Source organism: Protopterus annectens, chromosome 9.part0, assembly GCF_019279795.1.
Source record: "Protopterus annectens isolate FY-2018-M chromosome 9.part0, PAN1.0, whole genome shotgun sequence".
In the NCBI taxonomy this organism is placed as follows: domain Eukaryota; kingdom Metazoa; phylum Chordata; order Ceratodontiformes; family Protopteridae; genus Protopterus; species Protopterus annectens.
This window is the reverse complement of record NC_056743.1, coordinates 1,109,309,392-1,109,329,260: the sequence shown is the minus strand read 5'-3', so window position 1 is coordinate 1,109,329,260 and position 19,869 is coordinate 1,109,309,392. Positions and strand designations below refer to the sequence as shown.

Genomic DNA, 19,869 nt, shown 5'->3' with positions numbered 1-19,869 from the left:
ATGACAGTGTTAAATCTCAAGCTCCTAGATTAAAAGTAACCTCCCCAATCAGGAAAATGCAATACAACAAACATGTTTTTTATGTGGAAGGTTTTTCCACAAATGGAACTTATCTGCCCAGTATAGAAACAGTGCAAGCCAACTGTCGATCCTCAAAAGACTGTAGAGGACTACTCCCTTCAATGGCAGGAAGACTGTGAAGGACTTAATGCCCAAACTTGCCTTTTCAGTCAGCTCAGCCCTGAATTTATGGAAGCAGTTCAACTGTTGTATTTTTAGAAGGATATAACTGATATAGCTAAGGTTCTGTAGCAGTGATCAATATGATGAACATTTGATGTTAGACAAGCTCTACTTCCTTATACTATATGCTCAGCACAGTAATGCCATAGGGTGCTACAGTACTTGGGAAATCTAGACTCACAGTGTCAGACTGCTAAATATGAGGCTCCAGGAATGACAGAGTACAGGGCTTACCCGTTTATGCATGTAACTGTGTCACAGAAAAGAATCTCTATAAACATGAACACTTTTACTTAGTGTGATTCTATCTAACATGGGGTCCTTCATGCATCATAGTGTTGCTTGTGTCCTGTAAAGCAACCTAAACCTTCTATTTATAGGTAAAAGGGGTTGTTAATTAGTTTGCAGGTGACATTTAAACATTTTGATAGCAATGATTTTTGTAACCAAGCCACATATCTGTTGTTGAGGCTTTTGTCGCATTTTCCGATAAAGTCACAACCTACACTGAAGGGAATCAACATCAAGAGGTCTCTGAAGGGCCACTTGTAAAACCTATTTCTAAATCCTTAGATCCATAGATTGGGTACTTCAAGGCAATTTGTTTTTATATGTTCTGTACTTTCTGACCATCCTTTTATTATTGTTTATACCTATTTGACTTTCGTTGTCTGATGTTTTGTAAATGGCTTCAAAAACACCTTAGTTGCATGTTTGCCATTAAAAAATTGATTCCATCTTCTTGACCATTCTTAATATGAGAATAAATTTACTGGCCTAAACACTTACATTACTGTTTGTCCTTTCTCAGCCTGAGATTGTAAGCAGTTTTAGCCCGGAAAAGAGGATGTGTGTGTTACTGGGTGCAGTTGCTATTTCTGTGACTTAACAGGGTAGTAGACAAGGAAGAACCCTGAAGACATGGCTTGGGCTGCAAAATGGATATGTCTGTACTGTTTCTCGGATGACATAGAGCAGAGCATTCTTCTATATTTTATCAACTACTGAATTTTTCTGATGAATACAGATGAACTGACCTATACCTTGGGGTAATTCAGGGTTTGATGACTGAGGGATTCATCTGTGCATCAAATGAACATCTTAGCATAAGTTAACAATGGGACGGGACAGGTTTGGAGTAGGATCTGCATGCAAGATACTTTTGAACAAATAGCTAACAATAATTCAACTGAATAGTTTGGAATGGCTAGGATTGTATAGCACAATATGAATTGTATCAGATTGTGTATGCAGTATAATAACAGGTTAATAGTTTTGCTTGTTGTTATCTGTTTATTCAAAACTACCAAAACTGCATCTACAGCACTAACCTTTCACATCCAAGCACCTTGTGAACTACACAAAAGTCCAATTAGTGCAACTAAATGTAGTATCTCTTTTATAAGCCTGCTATTTTATGTTTTCTGCATTCATACAACACATATTCAGAGGTGAAAATAACGTGCTTGTCTCTCCCAAATTTGTAATATCCTCCTGAGGTAGTGAGATCTATCCTGAATAGTAACATACAGATATTTCCTCACTGGATGTGTGTGTGTGTGTGTGTGTGTGTGTGTGTGTGTGTGTGTGTGTGTGTGTGTGTGTGTGTGTGTGTGTGTGTGTGTGTGTGTGTGTGTGTGTGTTGTGTGTCTTTTGCACTGCTATATTATATTATGTATTCTGGTGCTATCTAGTAGTTTCCACATCATCTGTTATTTAAATAAAATGGAAAGCTATGTGAGGAAATTCATGGCCGCATGATTACACGTCTTTTCCCTTTGTTGTGTTTCTGTTGGCTGTGTTCAGGTTTTGATGTGCACACGCCTAAGTCTCTGCATAACTTGAGACATTACAGAAAGTACTGCAGAAGTGCTAAAAGAAAGCAGCACGTTCACTTTTCTTCATTAAACCTGGAATGGTCTGCTAGTAAGCTCAGAGGATTAAGACACTGAGCTATTAATGAGGTTCACCAGTAGTTTTGATTCCCCTCTATCTTCTTTTGCACAGCAGATATTCCTGAGCAGATCAATCAACTCATTTAAACAGCATTGCAAGTCTGTTCTTGAAAACAGACCCTAGGCCCTACTAGACATATAAGCAAACAAACAAAAAAGGCTACTACTGCCTTCATTGTTTGAGCATGGCCTTCTCCCTGCAGCCCCTGCTGCAAAAGACATGCATTCCCTAATCTTTGCATTTCTTGCATATCTCCCTTGCCTGAAGTTGCTGTAGCAAGAATAGCTGCAGGTGTACCCATGCAGCTGTGGTACTATGTAGTGTTGTATTTTTTTTCCTGCTCTGTACTGCATGTCCACATCTCTTGTTGTTACCTCTGCTATGTGTTTAAATTCTTCATGGTGTCTGGGAAACCCAGTAAGGATCCTGGACATTGCAAAATGATATAGATATGTACATTTAGTCACAGGAAGCTGTTATTTTTTGTGCAACATCAGTATAATACCATGATTGGGGAATATGGCTTTCCTCAGTATTGTGAAATCTCGGAGTTACTATATTTAAGTAGCACGAGGTGTCTGGGGAGGAGTGCAAGAGTTATGTCTTTGAGCATGTACAGTGTGTATTTTGTTTTTTGATGTTGCACTCAGTGATCTACTGACATTTCGACAAACACATACACACAATTTTATATATACACATAAATATATGAATATATATGTCTGTCTTTATTCACACCTATTTGTTTATTAACTTATTCATTATTTTAGATCAGTTGTGTGACTGGGGAATGATCTTATTGAATTTACTAGGGTCAATGTGTTGTGCTTGTCAATGTTTATCATGAGTGGAGAAATCAGAGAAGCACCACAGATCTGCATTAATCATCAAAGCCGAAGTTGTTATAGTTTGCCAGTCTATCGATTCCATTGGTATTCTATTTCATTATTTTAGCTAGGCAGAAATTAGCAATACAAACATAGGTTCTGAATGCAGCTAAAATGAAACAACATGCTGAGTATTTAATAAACATGCATTCTTTAAATAAGCAAGCTTTAAAAGTACTAATTATTTAAGACTTTCAGCAGCTAAATATTCTTATGTTTTGCCACCAGATTGGCCCTATTGACATGTGTTGTTGTCAAGAGTAGCAGCAGTCCCCCTTCCTCTTAGTAAAAAGAAGAAAATGCCAAAAAAAAAAAAAGAAAAACAATTCTGAAAAGCAAACAAAATACGTATTTTTCTATTTATACCATGCCATCTCACATGCGCTGAGTTCTGAAAATGTCCTAGATGGGGGAAAGAGAAACTTGATTTGTTGGGCAGATTATTAAAACACCCTGGTATTGCACGTTGCTCTTCCTTCCTTTTCCATAAGGCAGAAATGAGGCTCAGAAACTACTATGTGAAGCAACTTTATCAGACTCCCTCAGATGACCTAGACAGCCTGAATGAAAGAAGAACAATATGAAGATTTAAGAATTTTTATTTTAAATGTGGATATGTGTATGCTTCTATATGTACAATGTGTGGAGGAATAGATGCCCTCTGACCTTGCATTTGTAGAAAGTCTACAGATTTTATCTCATACTGTGATCTGTATGTTTTTTTTCTTGTAAATGATAAGCGATTAAGGATTTCAATCACTGAATAATTAACTATATTTGCGTTTCAGATTTAACTCTGGATCCCACCCAGTTTGGGTTTGTGAAAGGCAGATCATGCCTCCTGAACCTGATCAACTTCTTTGAGGCAGTCACCAAAGCCGTAGATGAGGTTAAGATGGTTCACACAGCCTATCTTGACCTCGCCAAGGCTTTCAACACTATCCCCCATTCTGGAATTATAGCTAAACTCACTAAACTAGTTATAAATCCCTATGTCACAAGATGGGTTGCCAACTGGCACACTGACAGAACTCACACTGCAAAAGTTGCAGACTCCAAATCTGACCTAAAAGCAATGATAAGTGGAGTACCACAGGGTTCCATCCTGGGACCTCTCCTGTTTGGTATCTACTTCTCTGAAGTACAGGCTAACACAGAAGGCCTCTGGCTAATGAAGTTTGCAGATGACTGCAAACTAGGAGCCATAGTCAAGTCCCCAAATGATTTGGACATCCTACATAAGGGCCTCGCTGAGACAGATGCCTGGTGTCAGAGCCATGGCTTCAAGCTCAATGCCAAAAAGTGCAGTGTCATCCCCTTTGGTAAAAACTCTGTACCCATGAACTACCACATAGGCAGCAATCTACTTAACACTGAATGTGTGATAAGAGACATTGGTACCCAGGTGGACAGTAGTCTCTCCTTTGATAGTCACATCGCCACAGTAGTCAGGAAGTCCTTCTACGTGACACATCTTACCATAAAAGGGTCCTCATTCAGGAAAAAAGAGGTCATTGTTCCTCTCTACTCGACACTCATTAGACCCATTATAGAGTACAACGCCCTTTTTGGAATGTACCTCACAAGACATCTGCAGCAGCTGGAAAGGCCACAGAAGTACCTCACAAAGAGGATTACTGGCCTCAAACAAATGCCCTACACTGGCCGCCTCAAAAAACTCCAGCTTTACTCCATAGCATGTCACCTACTATGGGGTGATCTCTGCCTAACATATAAAGCTATGTCAAACCCAGAGCTGTTGGACATGCCACACCTAAAGAAATCCCAATCCCTCCGAGCTACATGCTCTAGGGACCTAAACCTTGCCACCACAATAAACAGGACATGCTGGAGGGATAGATCCCTGTCCCAGAGACTTCCCATACTCTGGAGGGCTACCCATCTATGTCAAGCAAAGTTCTTCATTAGCACTTTTCAAGAAAAATCTTGATGCGTGGATGGGAAGTAGGAAATACACCCCGGGGATCACTTCTGTGTCTCTGCTCGACAGTGGCACAGGAAAATAACTTTCTTGGGTGGCGTAAGCCAGGGAACCTTGTTGGCTAGGCTTAAGTAGACCCTTGGGCCAATAGCCTAGTACCTACTTATGAACCTATGAACAGTTATTATTGTAACTTTCTAAGTAAGTGAGAACTGTATCCGTCTCTGACTTTGTCCTTTGTCTCACATTATATTTAGCTTTTTACCTGATCCTTGAGCTAAGACTGATGTTGACAGGTATGAGTAAATGTGTTTGGGAGGGGGGGTGATGAAAACAATAAGCTATGAAGGTACATTCCTGGCTATCCCTATTATTTTTGTATTTATTCATTCATGTGATCACAGTCAAAGTTCTGTGGTGTACAGTCACAGTCATACAAGTGGTTGTAATTGATAGTTGTGTGTGTGTGTTTGTGTGTGTATATATATATATATATATATATATATATGTGTGTGTGTGTGTGTGTGTGTGTGTGTATGTATATATGTCTTGTCATGGGGGCATAGCTGCTGTCAGCTGTCCCTGATTTTACAGAATGCCTGTAATTTTTGCCTCATATTTTTTATGTTCATAGGATCATAGGAAGTTATTAGGCTATTGGCCCTGAGGCCCTTACAAGCCTAGCCAAGAATTTAGCCCATGTTCCAAGTAGTCAGTATCCTATGCCACTGTCCAGCAGGGACATAGGTGGAATCCCAGAGGTGTATGTTCTGTTCCCCATCCAGTTATCCAGGTTGCGCTTAAAAAGGTTTAATGACGTACTCTGCTTTATGTGGAGTGGGAGTCTATTCCACAGAAGGTGGAGTCTCTGGGACACAAGTTTGTCCTGCCAACAAGTCTTATCAATGTCACAGACCAGGTTGAGGTCTTGTGTGCAGGTTACTTGAATGGAGCATGGCTTGTGGATATGCAGCAGTCCCATCAGGGCGGGGTCTGAGATTGCTTTGTATGCCAGACAGAGGTCACCACTGAGGAGTCTGTAGGGGACTGAGTAGAGGGAAGGGGCTTTTAGCCTATCTGTGTAAGGCAGATGTTTTAGGCCCTGGATTCTCTGGGTGAGGAATCTCTGTGGTCTCTCCAGCTGCTGCATGTGCTTTGTGAGGTACATGCAGAAAGGGGCATTGTATTTAATAATTGGTCTTATAAGGGAAGACTACAAGGATGTTATGACCACCTTGTCCCATGATGAGATACCCTTACTAAAGAGGTGGGTCATGTAGAAAGCTTTCCATACAATGGAGGCAATATGGTGGTCAAAAGTCAGTTTGCTATCAGCCTGGGTTCCCAAGTCCCTCACGACTGATTGCATGCTTAGTGCCTTATTATCAATGTGATAATTTGTGGGGACGTCATTTTCCCCAAAAGGGATGATGGTGCATGTTTTGCCATTCAATTTGAGTCCATGTTTTTGGCACCAGTCATTTGTTTGGGTGAGACCATCTTGGAGGATGTCCACATCACTAGAGATATTGATGACAGCACCCAGCTTGTTCCGTGTAAAATTTTCTTTCTTCTTCTTGGCAAATCATTGAGGACTGTGGTCAGTAAACAATGACAGGCATGTAATGTTCAGACTTAATTGCCTTCAGAAAAAAGAATGCTAATGCAAAGCCAATAGTTTTTGCTGCTTTCCAAAGTTTGTAAGAGCAATATATGCCCCTTATTTGGGGCATTTGTTCCTCATTATTTGTAGCTTTTTCCTTGATTCTTAAGTTAAGAGGTTGAGAGGTATGTGGAAGAGGGGTTGCAATGCATTGTAAGCCGTATTCAGACAAAATTGAGCTGAGTACATGCATTATATGTTATACACTGAATTCAGACAACCTTGAGCTGAGTACATACATTATATGTTGTACACCGTATTCAGACAAACTTGAGCTGAGTACATACCTTATATGTTGTACATCATATTCAGACAACATTGAGGTGAGTACATACATTATGTTGTACATACATCTCAACTGTCCAGATTTTTGCCTAATATTTTTGGTCTGTTCCTCATAAAATGTTTTTCTGGCCAGTCTTTGGCAAATTAGTGAGGATTTAAGTCAGAAAATATTGACAAACATTTGAGTTTCAGAATTCATACTTTTCAGAAAATTCTTGCTAATGCAAAACCTGTTTTTCTATCAACTTTCTACATTTATAAGAGCAATATTTACAAAATTGTCCCTATTTTTAAGCCTTTGTCCTCTCGTAATTTATGGCTTTGCCCTGATGTCTTGCTCTAAGAGGTTGAGAGGTATGTTGTACACCATATTCAGACAACATTGAGCTGAGTGCATACATTATATGTTGTACACTGTATTCAGACAACATTGAGCTGAGTGCATACATTATATGTTGCACACCGTATTCAGACAACCTTGTGCTGAGTGCATATATTATATGCAGTACACCATATTCAGACAACCTTGATCTGAGTGCATACATTATATGTTGTACACCGTATTCAGACAACCTTGAGCTGAGTACATACATTATATGTTGTACAATGTATTCAGACAACCTTGAGCTGAATGCATACATTGTAGAAAACAAACTCCAGACTCTCCACGTTTAAAATATAAAGTAGCGATTTATTAGGTACATAGGTAAGCGCTTTTGCGTATCTCCAGATACGCTTCTTCAGACCATGTCTATATATTATATTAAATTATTGTAGGCAACTATTACTTGTATTTTATTACAGCCTGACATCTTAGGTATACATAAACAATAAATATGGCTATAATTGCTGGGTATATAGTCTGTTGGTTGGGTTCATGCAGTCTGGGCGGGATGTATTTTATAGCAGATGATCATTTGAGCAGTGGTGCACTGAGTGGCATTCCTGTCTCACAGAACTTGGTTCTCTGGTTGAGTTATATGCTGTGATTCCTGGTGTGTAGATTCTGCGTGTACCTCTGTCTGTGTGTAAGTTTTTTTCCAGGTCCACTAGTTTCCTCCCCCAGACTCATAGATGTATTATGTATGCCTGTGGCGATTTGTTCTTTTACTGTTACTCCAGTCTAACACCAGATGGGTAAACAAAAAGTAACTGTCTGTTTTGGAGGTGAAGAGAGGCAGGCACTATTCCTAGATAGGCTTTATATATCCTTGTAAGTATTTGTAATCTCACGTCATTGAGAATTACTATTTTATTACCTATGAACACTAAGCTTTAGTCACAACTTATTTTTCCTTGAATTAAAAAAAAGACAGAATTTTTTTCATTATTGTTTTTTTTTTTTTGCTCAGGTTATCATTAGATGAAAAGGTTACAAACGAAGCTCTTAGGATGTACCTCAGAGCATCTAGACCCCATGATTTCTGGGGGCCAGGTGGCCCCCTGACCATAGCTTAATTCATTTACTTCCTCCATACTTATCCCAGGGGAGAATGCCTCTCACCTATCCAGATTTTCCCAGAATGTCCAGATTTGTGACTCATATTTTGGTCTTTTCCTCATAAAATTTGTGATTTTCGTGATTTTTGTGGCACATCAGTGAGGAATGAATTCACTAAATAATGACAGACGTTTATGTTTCATACTTCATATCCTTCAGAAAATACATGCTACCATAAAACCTTTTACTCTAGTAACTTTCTAAATTTATAAGAGCAATATTTAAAATGTGTCCCTATTTTAGGGGCTTTGCCCCTCTATTATTTTTTACTTTTGTGCTAACAGGTTGAGAGCTATGCAGGGGAGTCCTGGCAGGATATGGTGTGTTTACAATATGGAGGTTTAAACCATGAGATAGATATATGTAGTCCAAGAAGATGCAATAATGAGTTGGCACTGATATATTCTGGAGATGAAACTAACTGATGCCATCTGTTGCTTGATCACGGATACTGGTCATTGGCCTGTCATAATTGATCCGTACCCTATTCCAATCAGCAGTTCAGTTGTTTCCTTCAGCCCTCCTGTCTTTGAAGTCATCAGCCACCACTGTTTGTTTTGCAGTGAAACATTTTTGTGTATATACTTTGGGAATTTAATGGGGTGGAATATTTAAAAGAAGGCTAGTGTCAGTTATATATCTCTAGGAGAGCACAACAATATATCATGTTTGGGTGTGAGTTAGGCTAGGATTTGCTTATGCTTAAAGTAGTTTACTCATGACTAACCCTGAGTGAGTAATCCTCAAGCCATGCAATAGTAAATTCCAGAGTATCTCACATGGAGATATGACATGCTGCTATTATACCTTATCTTTATTAATAGAAAATCGATTTTTTAAGTTTTCTGTAGATGAAAATTGAAATGAAAGGAAGTTAAAAGTAAGACAATTTAATATTCTGCTTTACATTTTGCAATACTTTTTTTATCTTTTAAAATATACTGAGTCTTGGGATTCACCACACTAGGCTGACAAGCTATGAGAATCAACTATATGGTTAGTCAACACAGCACTTACCATGTGATTTTCATTGCTAAACATCAGCTTAGTGAAACAAATGTCTGTCAAAGAGACAAATCTGCAGTATGAGAGACTTTAACTAAATATTAGAAAAGAGGTAAAGACCAAGGTATAAATATTTACTCACAGATGGACAAGCAGCAAGAGAATCATTGGTCACTAATCTGGGATGAAGTATAGTTAAATATTTTTTATCAGCGTATTTTAGATTTTCATTGTTTGTTCTCCTCCTGTCCTTTGTATTTCTCTTCAGGTAGAGTCAGAAATCAGTATTTAGTGAACAAAGATGGCTGCCGTTCTATAAGCACTGCAGTACTTCAGCTCTTCAAATACCTGAGAAAAAAATCAACCCTGTGGAGTTATACTTAGAGTAAACAAACTAATTGGCAGTTATTACTAATTGACCAGAAGTCACTTTTGGTGCTGAGAAAGAAAAATCGAAAAAAAATACTTGGTAATAGCAGGATTGGATCTGATTGTCAGGTTGACTCTGAACAGAGCACCAAACAAAGGACTGATTGATCTCACATTTGTAACTTTTCTTTGGGAAATAAATCTTCGTGCAGAATTTCGAAATGTCAAAGGAGGACAAAAATATGGAAACTACAACTTCCAAAACCAAGCTGTTAGCTTTGCAATCACCGGAGAAAGAATCTTTAATCAAGAGACAGAAAACTATCAAACAGCAAGAGACTGCAAAAACAGGGCCATCAACAAAATCTGATCAACAGGTCACAATGGAAGAAATCAAATCAGCATTGCTACCTATACAGGATGCCTTAAAAGAGTTAACATCTCAAACACTTTCATTTAGTGACACATGTAATCGGATTCTCGAAAGAATGGAGAAAGCAGAAACTAGAATTGCTACCAATGAAGACAATATATTAATGCTCACTAAAAGAACAGAGACACATGGAACTGACAATCAAATGATGCAAAATAAAATTCTGGACTTGGAAGCAAGATCCAGACGTAACAATATAATCATTAGAGGGATCCCAGAATGTATTCAATATAATGACCTGATCACTTCTATTACACAAATATTCGAAATACTGCTCAAGGACTCTGAGGTTGTTAAGCAGATGGTCATAGAAAGGGCATAGAGCATACAGAGAATCTCAAGCTTCAAATATACCCAGACCTGTTTATGTTAAAATATTGAACTACCAAGATGTGAGCAAAGTACTGTTAACTATTAAAAAATCTGGTGGATCTATAATGTGGCAAAATAATAAAATTTCTATAGCACAGGATTTACCAACACAAATAAGACAATCTAGACAAATGCTGGCTCCATATTGTAAGTTTCTGATTGACAAAAATATCAGATTTCAAATGAAATATCCTAATAACCTAATTTTTACTGTGGATGGCATTAAATACTCTGTAAGCACAAGGAAAGAAGCAAGACCTACTTTTTGAAGATTTTTAAGGCTCTCCCATCTTCAGAAATGTGAACAGTCCATTTTGGCTTTCTGCAGCACCAGGGAGAATGGGATGTTTCATTTATGACAATCTGAGGCTTTAAAATCCTTTGTCTGTTCTGTTTCTTGTAGCAGGCCTGGAATTTTATTTTCTTATCTTCTTATCTCGTAGTTCCAGTTGATTGAACTGCCTTTACAGTTTAAATAGCTGAGAAGAAAGAGGAACTGCTGGCAGTAAAAGAAACCTGTTTGGACTTATTTTGCAGGAAAAGGACTGTAAGATAGTGTGTGAAGTCAAAGTGATGCAGGTAAACGCTGTGGAAATGCATTGTGTATTAAAAAGGAGATGGTTATGTGTAGTGGCAGAATAAGGCACTGTAGTTTTTTTTTATATATTTGTTTTCTCTTTTTTCCTATATCTCCCTTCTCTTTACTCCTTTCCTTTATTCCTGTAGATAGGTGGTATTATTTCTAACTGATAAATGATGTAAAATGGTTAGTTGATCAGATTTAAACAATGTGCATATAATAATAAAAGAACATAAAAGAAGTTATTTTTTATGTGTAATTTAAGGCATTTTTCTTATTTCTTCTCCTTTTGCTGTGCTCCTTCATGCTTTTTTTTTTTTCTCTTTTTTTATTTTAACCCCTCGGTTCCTCTCTTATTCACATATGGTTATTACAAATGAAAGTGCCATTATAGTTTTATTTTGAACTGCATTGGTTTTCAATATTAATATGTTAGTAGGTAAGTTGTAGGGGAAGAACAAAGCAGATTAAAGTAGTTAGATCATTTTATTCAGTAGATACAGGATGTTGGGAAATGTTAAATAACTGTCTGCTTTCTATGTCAACTAATATTTAATACTGTATAGAACAACAAATTAGAATGTTATTTGCTATTGCTGAATATAAAGCTGAAGTGAATTGAAGTACATTAGAATCTCAGGGTACAATTAGTTTATTTGTATATCCATAAATATGTACAGAGCTGTAGTTACCTATAAGTAGTGTTTAGTAGGGAATGTCAGAATTAGGCTTTGTAGACGTAGAAGTAGTTGTTGTAGGTTTTTTGCATGGGGTTTCATTGTTAAATAATAGAATTAGTAGATTAGTTACTCAGATGGTTTCCAGTAATGTAAAAAACCTGTGTTCATCCTGGTCCAGAGGAATAGTGGGTAGGCACTGGGTAGGGATAGGATGGCAGTTTTGCTTCCATACAATTGATGATATGCCAACATATGTTATTCTAAGGTTGCTCAAAGAGATTAGATATCGAGTTATATTTCTAATGAATGTTAAATGTGGATAATAGAATCTTGAAATGTCAAAGGAAACCAGAACATGAAAAAAAGAAAGCTGTTTTTTCATTTGTTTCTCAAATCATCAGCATGTTGTATTTTATTACAAGAAACACATATGACTAATGATCAGTGGGAGTCAGTGAAGAATAAGAAATGGGTTAGGAAGATTGTGACGGTGGAAGGAACAACAAATAGTGGCAATTTTAGTTAAGAATCACTTTCAGGGAGATATTAGGGATGTGAAAATGGATCAGGAGGGTAGATGGTGTTTGGTCCTTCTCACATCCAAATGTTATGATAAACCTATAGTACTAATATGTGTATATGCCCCTAATGTTAATCAGCATCATTTCATAGCTTCAATCTATTCCATTTTACAGTCATACAATAATTGCTATATAGTGTTGGGAGGTGACTGGAACTCTTATCAAGATCCTAAATTAGACAAGTTGGGTGCTTCTTCAGCATTCAATAAACAGGCAATGGTAGCATTGAAAGAATTGAAAATGGATTTCAAACTCTATGACCCTTTTAAACAGATACACTCACAAGGGAAAGCAGAGAATTTTACTTATTATTCAACCTGCCATAAAATGTGGTCGAGAATTGACTTTTTCTTAATTTCAGAGGTGTTGATCTCAGCTGACCCTAGTGTTTCTAATCAAGTCAGACAACTCTCAGACCATTCAAAGATAACTTTAACCTTAAACAGTAGTAATATGGATACTAAGAGGCTTCGAGGGTATAATTGGTCCTTGAACCCATATTTACTAACCAAGGAAGATATATTAATGGAAGTCAAGGAGAAACTTAAACAGTCATTAATAATATTTCCCAAAATAGACACCCAATAGATATAGAATGGGCTACAACTAAAACGCAGCTAAGAGGAATATTTATACAAAAAGCTACATATTACAAAAAATTACAAAAGAAGACTCAATTGGATTTAGAAACTAAAATTCAATTACTGGACCAAGATTTGATGAGGAACTATAATGAACAGACAGAAACTGAGCTATTAAGATGTCAAAAAGAACTATTTTTACTTCATAATAGAAATTTGTCACTTTATGAACAAAGAAATTTAGTTAAGTATGCAAATCATATTCAAACCCCCTCGAAAGCATTAGCTCGTATTATTAACCAGATGAAATCAACACGATTAATTACTGAAATACACTATAACAATACTACATATACTGACAAGGCGGATATCATGAAGACCTTTGAAAAAATTTTTAATCAGATTTATGGTGAGAAGCAGACACTCTTGCAAGATAAAGACAGAAAAGATTTTTTACAGAGAATCACTTTCCCTAATATTGACAAGGAATTTCATGGAGATTTAATCAAACCGATTACAGTTGAGGAGGTGTCCGAAACAATCAAGAAACTGAAGCCTCACAAAGCCCCAGGCCCAGATGGTTTGACCTCGGAATTCTACAAATCTTTTAGTGAGATTTTGAGAAGTGTATTGTCACAAACTTTTAATTATATCACTCTAAATAGAATTAATGATCCTCATTTTAATGCCTCAAGGACAGTTCTGATATTAAAAGAGAAAGGTGATTCCAAAAATCCTGATAATTACAGGCCTATATCACTTTTGAATATGGACATGAAAATCAAGACATCCATTCTGGCGAGTAGGCTGAAAAAGGTAATAATCCCAATAATATCAGAGGAACAGGCGGGGTTTATGGATGGGAGGCAGACCACGGATAATACCTTAACGCTCCATACCTTAATCTCTTATGCGAAATATAAAAACCTGAATTTGTATGCCCTAATTATTGATGCTCAGAAAGCATTTGATAGGGTTAATTTGGATTATTTATTTGATACATTACCTTATTTTAATATACCGCAGGAGTTTATCTCAATGTTAAGGATACTATATAGAAATGCATACACAAATTTATTTATAAATCACGAATGCTCGAATAGGATAAAAATCATAAATGGTACCCGACAAGGCTGCCCATTATCTCCCATCTTATTTAATCTTTACTTGGAGCCTTTATTTTTACACCTTAAGCAAAATGTTTTTATAATTCTCCTGTACTGTATGGAATAAAGGTTAGGATGGCTGCCTATGCAGATGATTTAAACATATATTGTACCACACCTGTTTCCGATACTGAAAAATATTAGCTGCAATAGAAATCTTTGAGAGAATTTCCAATTACAAGCTAAATTTAAAAATCTAAAATATTCCCATTAAAGACACCCACACCTTTTTCAATGCTACCATTAATAGGACAAGTATTGACGGAAGAAAAGATAAAATATCTTGGAATTGTCTTCTCAACTGAAAATAGAGATTTTTTTTATTAACAATGTAAAGTCAACTACAGATCAAATAACATTGGATCTTGAAAGATGGAGTAGATTGAAGTTACCGATGATGGCAAGAGCAGCTATCATAAGAATGAATGTTCTTCCTAGAATGTTATATATTTTTAGAGCTGCACAACTCAGAATTACCAAAACATTCTTCAAACAGCTTCATATAAGATTGGGAAGATTTCTTTGGGAACCTAGGAAGACGAGAATTTCATATGAAAAATTGATGGCTCCAAAAAATAAGGGGGGGGCTGGAATTACCGGATTTCGAAATGTACTATTTAGTGATTCAGGCCAATAGGATTTTAAAGACATCTTACTTCGATAGTGATAATAGAAAATGGACACCCAAATGGGTGCTCTTAATGTACAAGCATATAAATGAAGTGGGAGTCAACGCTAAAGCATTACCCTTTTTAAATAATTGGACAATGAGTAAATATAAGCTAATGGAGCACATCAAAAGTTATGTAATGGCAATTCAAACTCTTTTCTCTTCCTTAAATTTACTAAAATATATGATGGTTTTCCAACCATTTCATAGGAACCCAAATTTAACAATTGGTGGTCAATTGATTGATCTAAAGAAATTCCCTTTAATCATGGAGTTAACTGTACTCGATTTATATCCTTTTCTAGGAGTACCAGTACAGGATATTTTAAAAGAAATAGAACTCTCTATTTCCTATTTAATTATAGTAAGACAGCTAAAAGACTTGGTTATAAACTATTTTAACAACTTTGAAATGAAAGGGGAAGATTTAATCATTTCTCGTAATCTATGGGAAGTGCTGTTGCAGGATAGAAAATATATAACCGCAGCATATAAATTGATAAAAGAGAGGAAGTATAATAATTATATTCTTTTATCGAGTTACTGGAGAGAGAAATTGATATTCCCAGGCGACAATAAGATATTGGAGGCATTTAAATTAACATTAAAGTCCGTATCCCTTCAGAAATTGGTATTTACGCAGCTGATGATATTTAACAATGCATACTATACTCGTCTCACTTTGCACAAATTTGATGCTAAGAATTCACCCATATGCCCACATTGCTTTGATCAGACAGCAGATTTGCTTCACATGTTCTGGAGTTGTAAGTGCATTTATAAATTGTGGAATTCATTAAAATTGCAGTTACAAAAAATGGGTTACCAAAATTCAACACTCTCTTGGGAGTTTATGATTCTTCATATTCCCCCGGAGAATCTAAATAAATCAAAACGATTGTAATTATGAATATTTGCCTATTAATGAAATTATATATAGCCACAAATTGGTTGAACCCAGCCCAGACATCGTGGGAAAATTTCAGAGTGTTGGCAATAAAACACATCTTAGCGCATAAACTGTTAATTAGTGATCACAAGAAAAATATCAACAACATAAAAATCTGGGAGCAAATTTTTAATATTATTTTGGCTTAAGAGGTTACTATCCACTTTTTCTCGGGAACCAGAATATAGTCTAAATCAACCTTAGATTAGATAGAAAATGTACAGAAAAGACAGATTGTTGGCTTGGATTTGTTAATGTTGGATTTTTTTTTTTTTTTTTTTTTATTATTTTCCTTTTGATTGTGAGTGCTGTACCTTTGATCAATACATGAGGTTTATATATATGTGAAATTAACCAATGGAAGCATTTTGTATATATTGTATATAATGTGTGAATTTGTAATATGGTTGTGAAAAATAATAAAAAATGATTATTGAAAAAAAAAGAAATCAGTATTTAAGATGAAATATGCTTGAGTATCTTTTCCTTACTGATGGAGTCATTGAATGAATTTTATTTGCATCCTTTTAAGTCCTTTTGGTATTTGTACTTCTGTGTTTGTGTGTGCTTCTTGCATGAATCTGTTTGTATATTCTGACGGTAAAAAACTTGGCAGATATTCTTAGTGCTGTATTAGCAGCTGACATTAATATCAATTAGTGAGTGAAGGTGAATTTCTGCTGGCATAAAAAAGGTAAATATATCTGTCTCAATAGGATTTATTATGCATTGAAGATGAGTTAAAGACTTCTTCATCGTAAGCAACTGGAGATTTGTATTGCAAAAATGTAATCATAGTTATGTTTGTCCAACACTTAGCAGTTATAGTAACTCAACAACCAGCATTCTTGCCTTTAATGCAAATGTGAATTCTATTCCCACCCCAAGTAGTTGGATTAAGTGCAGCAAAGGGGGGGGGGTGCAGCACTCCTTATTGTGTCGTCCTTCTGATGAGATGCTAAACTGAGGCACTGCCTGCCTGATTTTTTAGTAGCTCAGGTGGATGTAAAAGATCCCTCAGTACCTATCAAAAAGGGCAGGGGAGTACTCAGATGATCTCGTTAAATTTCCTATAGTCAGCACATATGTGGAAGGCACTAGTATTGTCAAACAACAGTTTTGTCAAAATCTGTTTAGTCAACTCAATTTGGTCAACACCTGTCAACAAAAGTAGCAGATCAGACAATTCTTGGGGTTGGGAAATTTGCCCTTTTCCTGAGAATTGTGCAATCCGAGTTAGAATATGTAATCAGTATGGGATGTGGCCGGGGTGCAGGGTAGGGCTTGCCCCCTTGCAAAATGTGATGTTTTCTTTTTAATTTTGTTTTTACACTTTTTGCATCTGCTGAGAATGATTCTCAGCACACGCTTAGTAGTGTGTTGACGTGCATATTTGTCATTTGGTATCAAAAATTTTCAATTAGATAACAGCGCCATTTGACAGAGGTAAGTAAAAGTAAATATATATATATATATATATATATATATATATATATATATATATATATATATATATATATATATATATATATATATATATATATATATATATACATTTCTTTTGACTGTGTAATAAATACAGTAGGTGAAAAAGGACTGAAGATGTTAATTTGCCTAAATGTCTTCAAAGCCTTTGTTACTTTTCAATCCAAAATTGAGTCCCAGAATGATGACCGAGGTATTATATTTTCTGAAAAAAAATATTGCGTATTAAAGTTGAATAATTCCATTAAAATTTTCTGCAAAAAATCTGGATGAGAAGTTCAAAAGTTTTTCTTGCTTTGTTGGAAATGAGGTAAACATCAGGATATCTGCTGTCTGATAACTGAACAGAACAATATTACTGAGTGGAAGCAATGAAAAAAACAAGCTTTACTACAGCACTGCCTCATCTCCTCATATTTTATACTGTTTGATAGCTGGAATGTTGAATGTGCACCATGAGCCTCCTAACTTTTCATACTTGATGTGCTAAAATAAATATCCTAACTTTACAGGTTAAGCATTTTGTACAAAGGTTGCATTAACATTGCAACTCTGAAATCAAATTAATTTTAGAAAAGTAATACATAAAACAGGATTATGTCTGCACCACATTCAATTTACTTTAGTTTACCTGTTTTTCACACAGGTGAATGCCACTCATCTTTATACCAGCACAGTGCCATAGAATACTGTCCTATCTTTAAAATTCCTGATTTTTTTTTTTTTGGGGAGTGGATAGCACAAAATGGGTATGTTACCTTGACACTAAATGCCCTTGTTACAGCTGTGAAGGTACATGTGTCATAAGGCTGACTACTTCTCAAGCATCATTAGTGTGCATGTGTATGTGTGCGTGTGTGTGCATGTGTATGTGTGTGTGTGTGTGTGTGTGTGTGTGTGTGTGGGTATGCGTGTGGGTGCATGTTTGTGTGCGTGTGCACTTGTGTGTGCATGCGTGCTTGAGTGTGTTATTAAGTGGGTCGTTTTAATGGTTTATTTATCTATTTTTGTTATTTACTGATTCAGCGTAGTATATACTGAGTGCCAATGTACAGGTCTGAAATTGAGGAGCTTCATGGAAGGTTGCAAAGGGTAATTGTTATATGGTACATTTCTATTATTTTTGAGGCATGAGGGCACTGCAGCTAGACATGGCTGATTCATTAGAATGTCCTTGTTATGCCCCTGGCTATATTATCTAAGCACACTATATTCTGTCACTGTCTAATAACGTTTTTAGTCTGTAAATCCCTCTACCTATAGGCTACAAGATTTGACTGTCTTGTGTATAGTGTATATAACTTCTCCATAATGATTAAGTTCAGTTCAGCTTCAAACAATTGTTTAATGTAAGGAATTTCTCATTCTGGACATTTACTTGTGTTTAGCTTATTGTTACATTACTCTAACCTTGTTGTACACCTTGTATTGCACTGACACTCTGTATTGTATACTTTAATTGTATTGCCATACTTTTCCCTAGACGGAGACTGAAATTATTAATTTATTAGATATCTAGTCCGGTTTTCAAATTCAAATAAATAAATAAACTTTGTTGTGGAGTAAAATCAGATCAAGGATGCAGAGCACGTACGAAATGCTGAATATCAAGCGTGTTAAGTGGCTAGGTTAATAGAAAATGGAGCTATTGAACAATGCTATACAATTTTGTATTTGTTACATATTTAGAGTATTTTAATTACATGTAAAAACTAGAAAGGAAGTGTGTCGAGGCATAAATGGTATATATAATACCACAGTTCCAAGAAAATTACAACAACGATGACATAGCTGTGTTTTTACATCACAATATGAACAAATGGTGAAAAGGTTAAAAAGGTTACCTCGTAACCTCAGGCACCTGGCTTTTACAAAAAAAAAACTTTGTCTTGGTAACATTTCTGCATAAACTGTAAACAGCTGCAGATATTGCATTCCCATACCAATATGCCACCATGATCTATCATTATAGATTTTTTTTCATTGTTCAATGGAATTAACACATAGAAGGGAAGTACACAAAAAAGAAAAAAAGGTTTTAAGAACATGTTTGAAATCTGAGTACAGAATATCTATAGAAGAAGCAGGTAATGTGTTTATATCTACAGAATTTGTTACACACACCTTATGTTTGCTGCAGAGGACTGCTGATGTCTGACAGAATTGTCTTTCCTTCACAGATGGATCCGGTGCAAAAGGCTGTAATAAGTCATACCTTTGGGTTTCCATTAATAAAAACAAAACGGCCAGTCATATCTTGCAATGTCTGTCAAATTCGCTTCAATTCTGAGGTAAGTCCAGCTGTGTTATTTTTACATTATGTCTTGTTCACATTTGTAATTTTTTTCTTTCTTTGCAGCTGTGCTCAAGGAGATAAAAAAGATAGACTTTGGCTATATTCCAGGCTTGTACAACAGTCAAACAAAATCCACATTATCTGCAGTTTTCAAGCCAAGAATATTATTTGTTCATTTTCTTTCTTAGAAAATCATTTTGAGATGTTTCCCATGAATAAGTAACA

The 19,869-nt window shown here is 36.1% G+C and overlaps 1 protein-coding gene across 5 annotated transcripts in view; it reads left to right on the top strand.

Moving 5' to 3' along the window:
- The window catches only part of ZNF385A (zinc finger protein 385A), a 1,202,383-nt gene that overhangs the window by 741,081 nt on the left and 441,433 nt on the right, over positions 1–19,869 (top strand). For all 5 annotated transcript variants that reach the window (XM_044083966.1, XM_044083965.1, XM_044083967.1 and 2 more), the window contains one exon: positions 19,529–19,639. In XM_044083966.1, the coding sequence (XP_043939901.1) occupies positions 19,529–19,639 (111 nt within the window). The remainder of the gene's footprint in view (positions 1–19,528; positions 19,640–19,869) is intronic.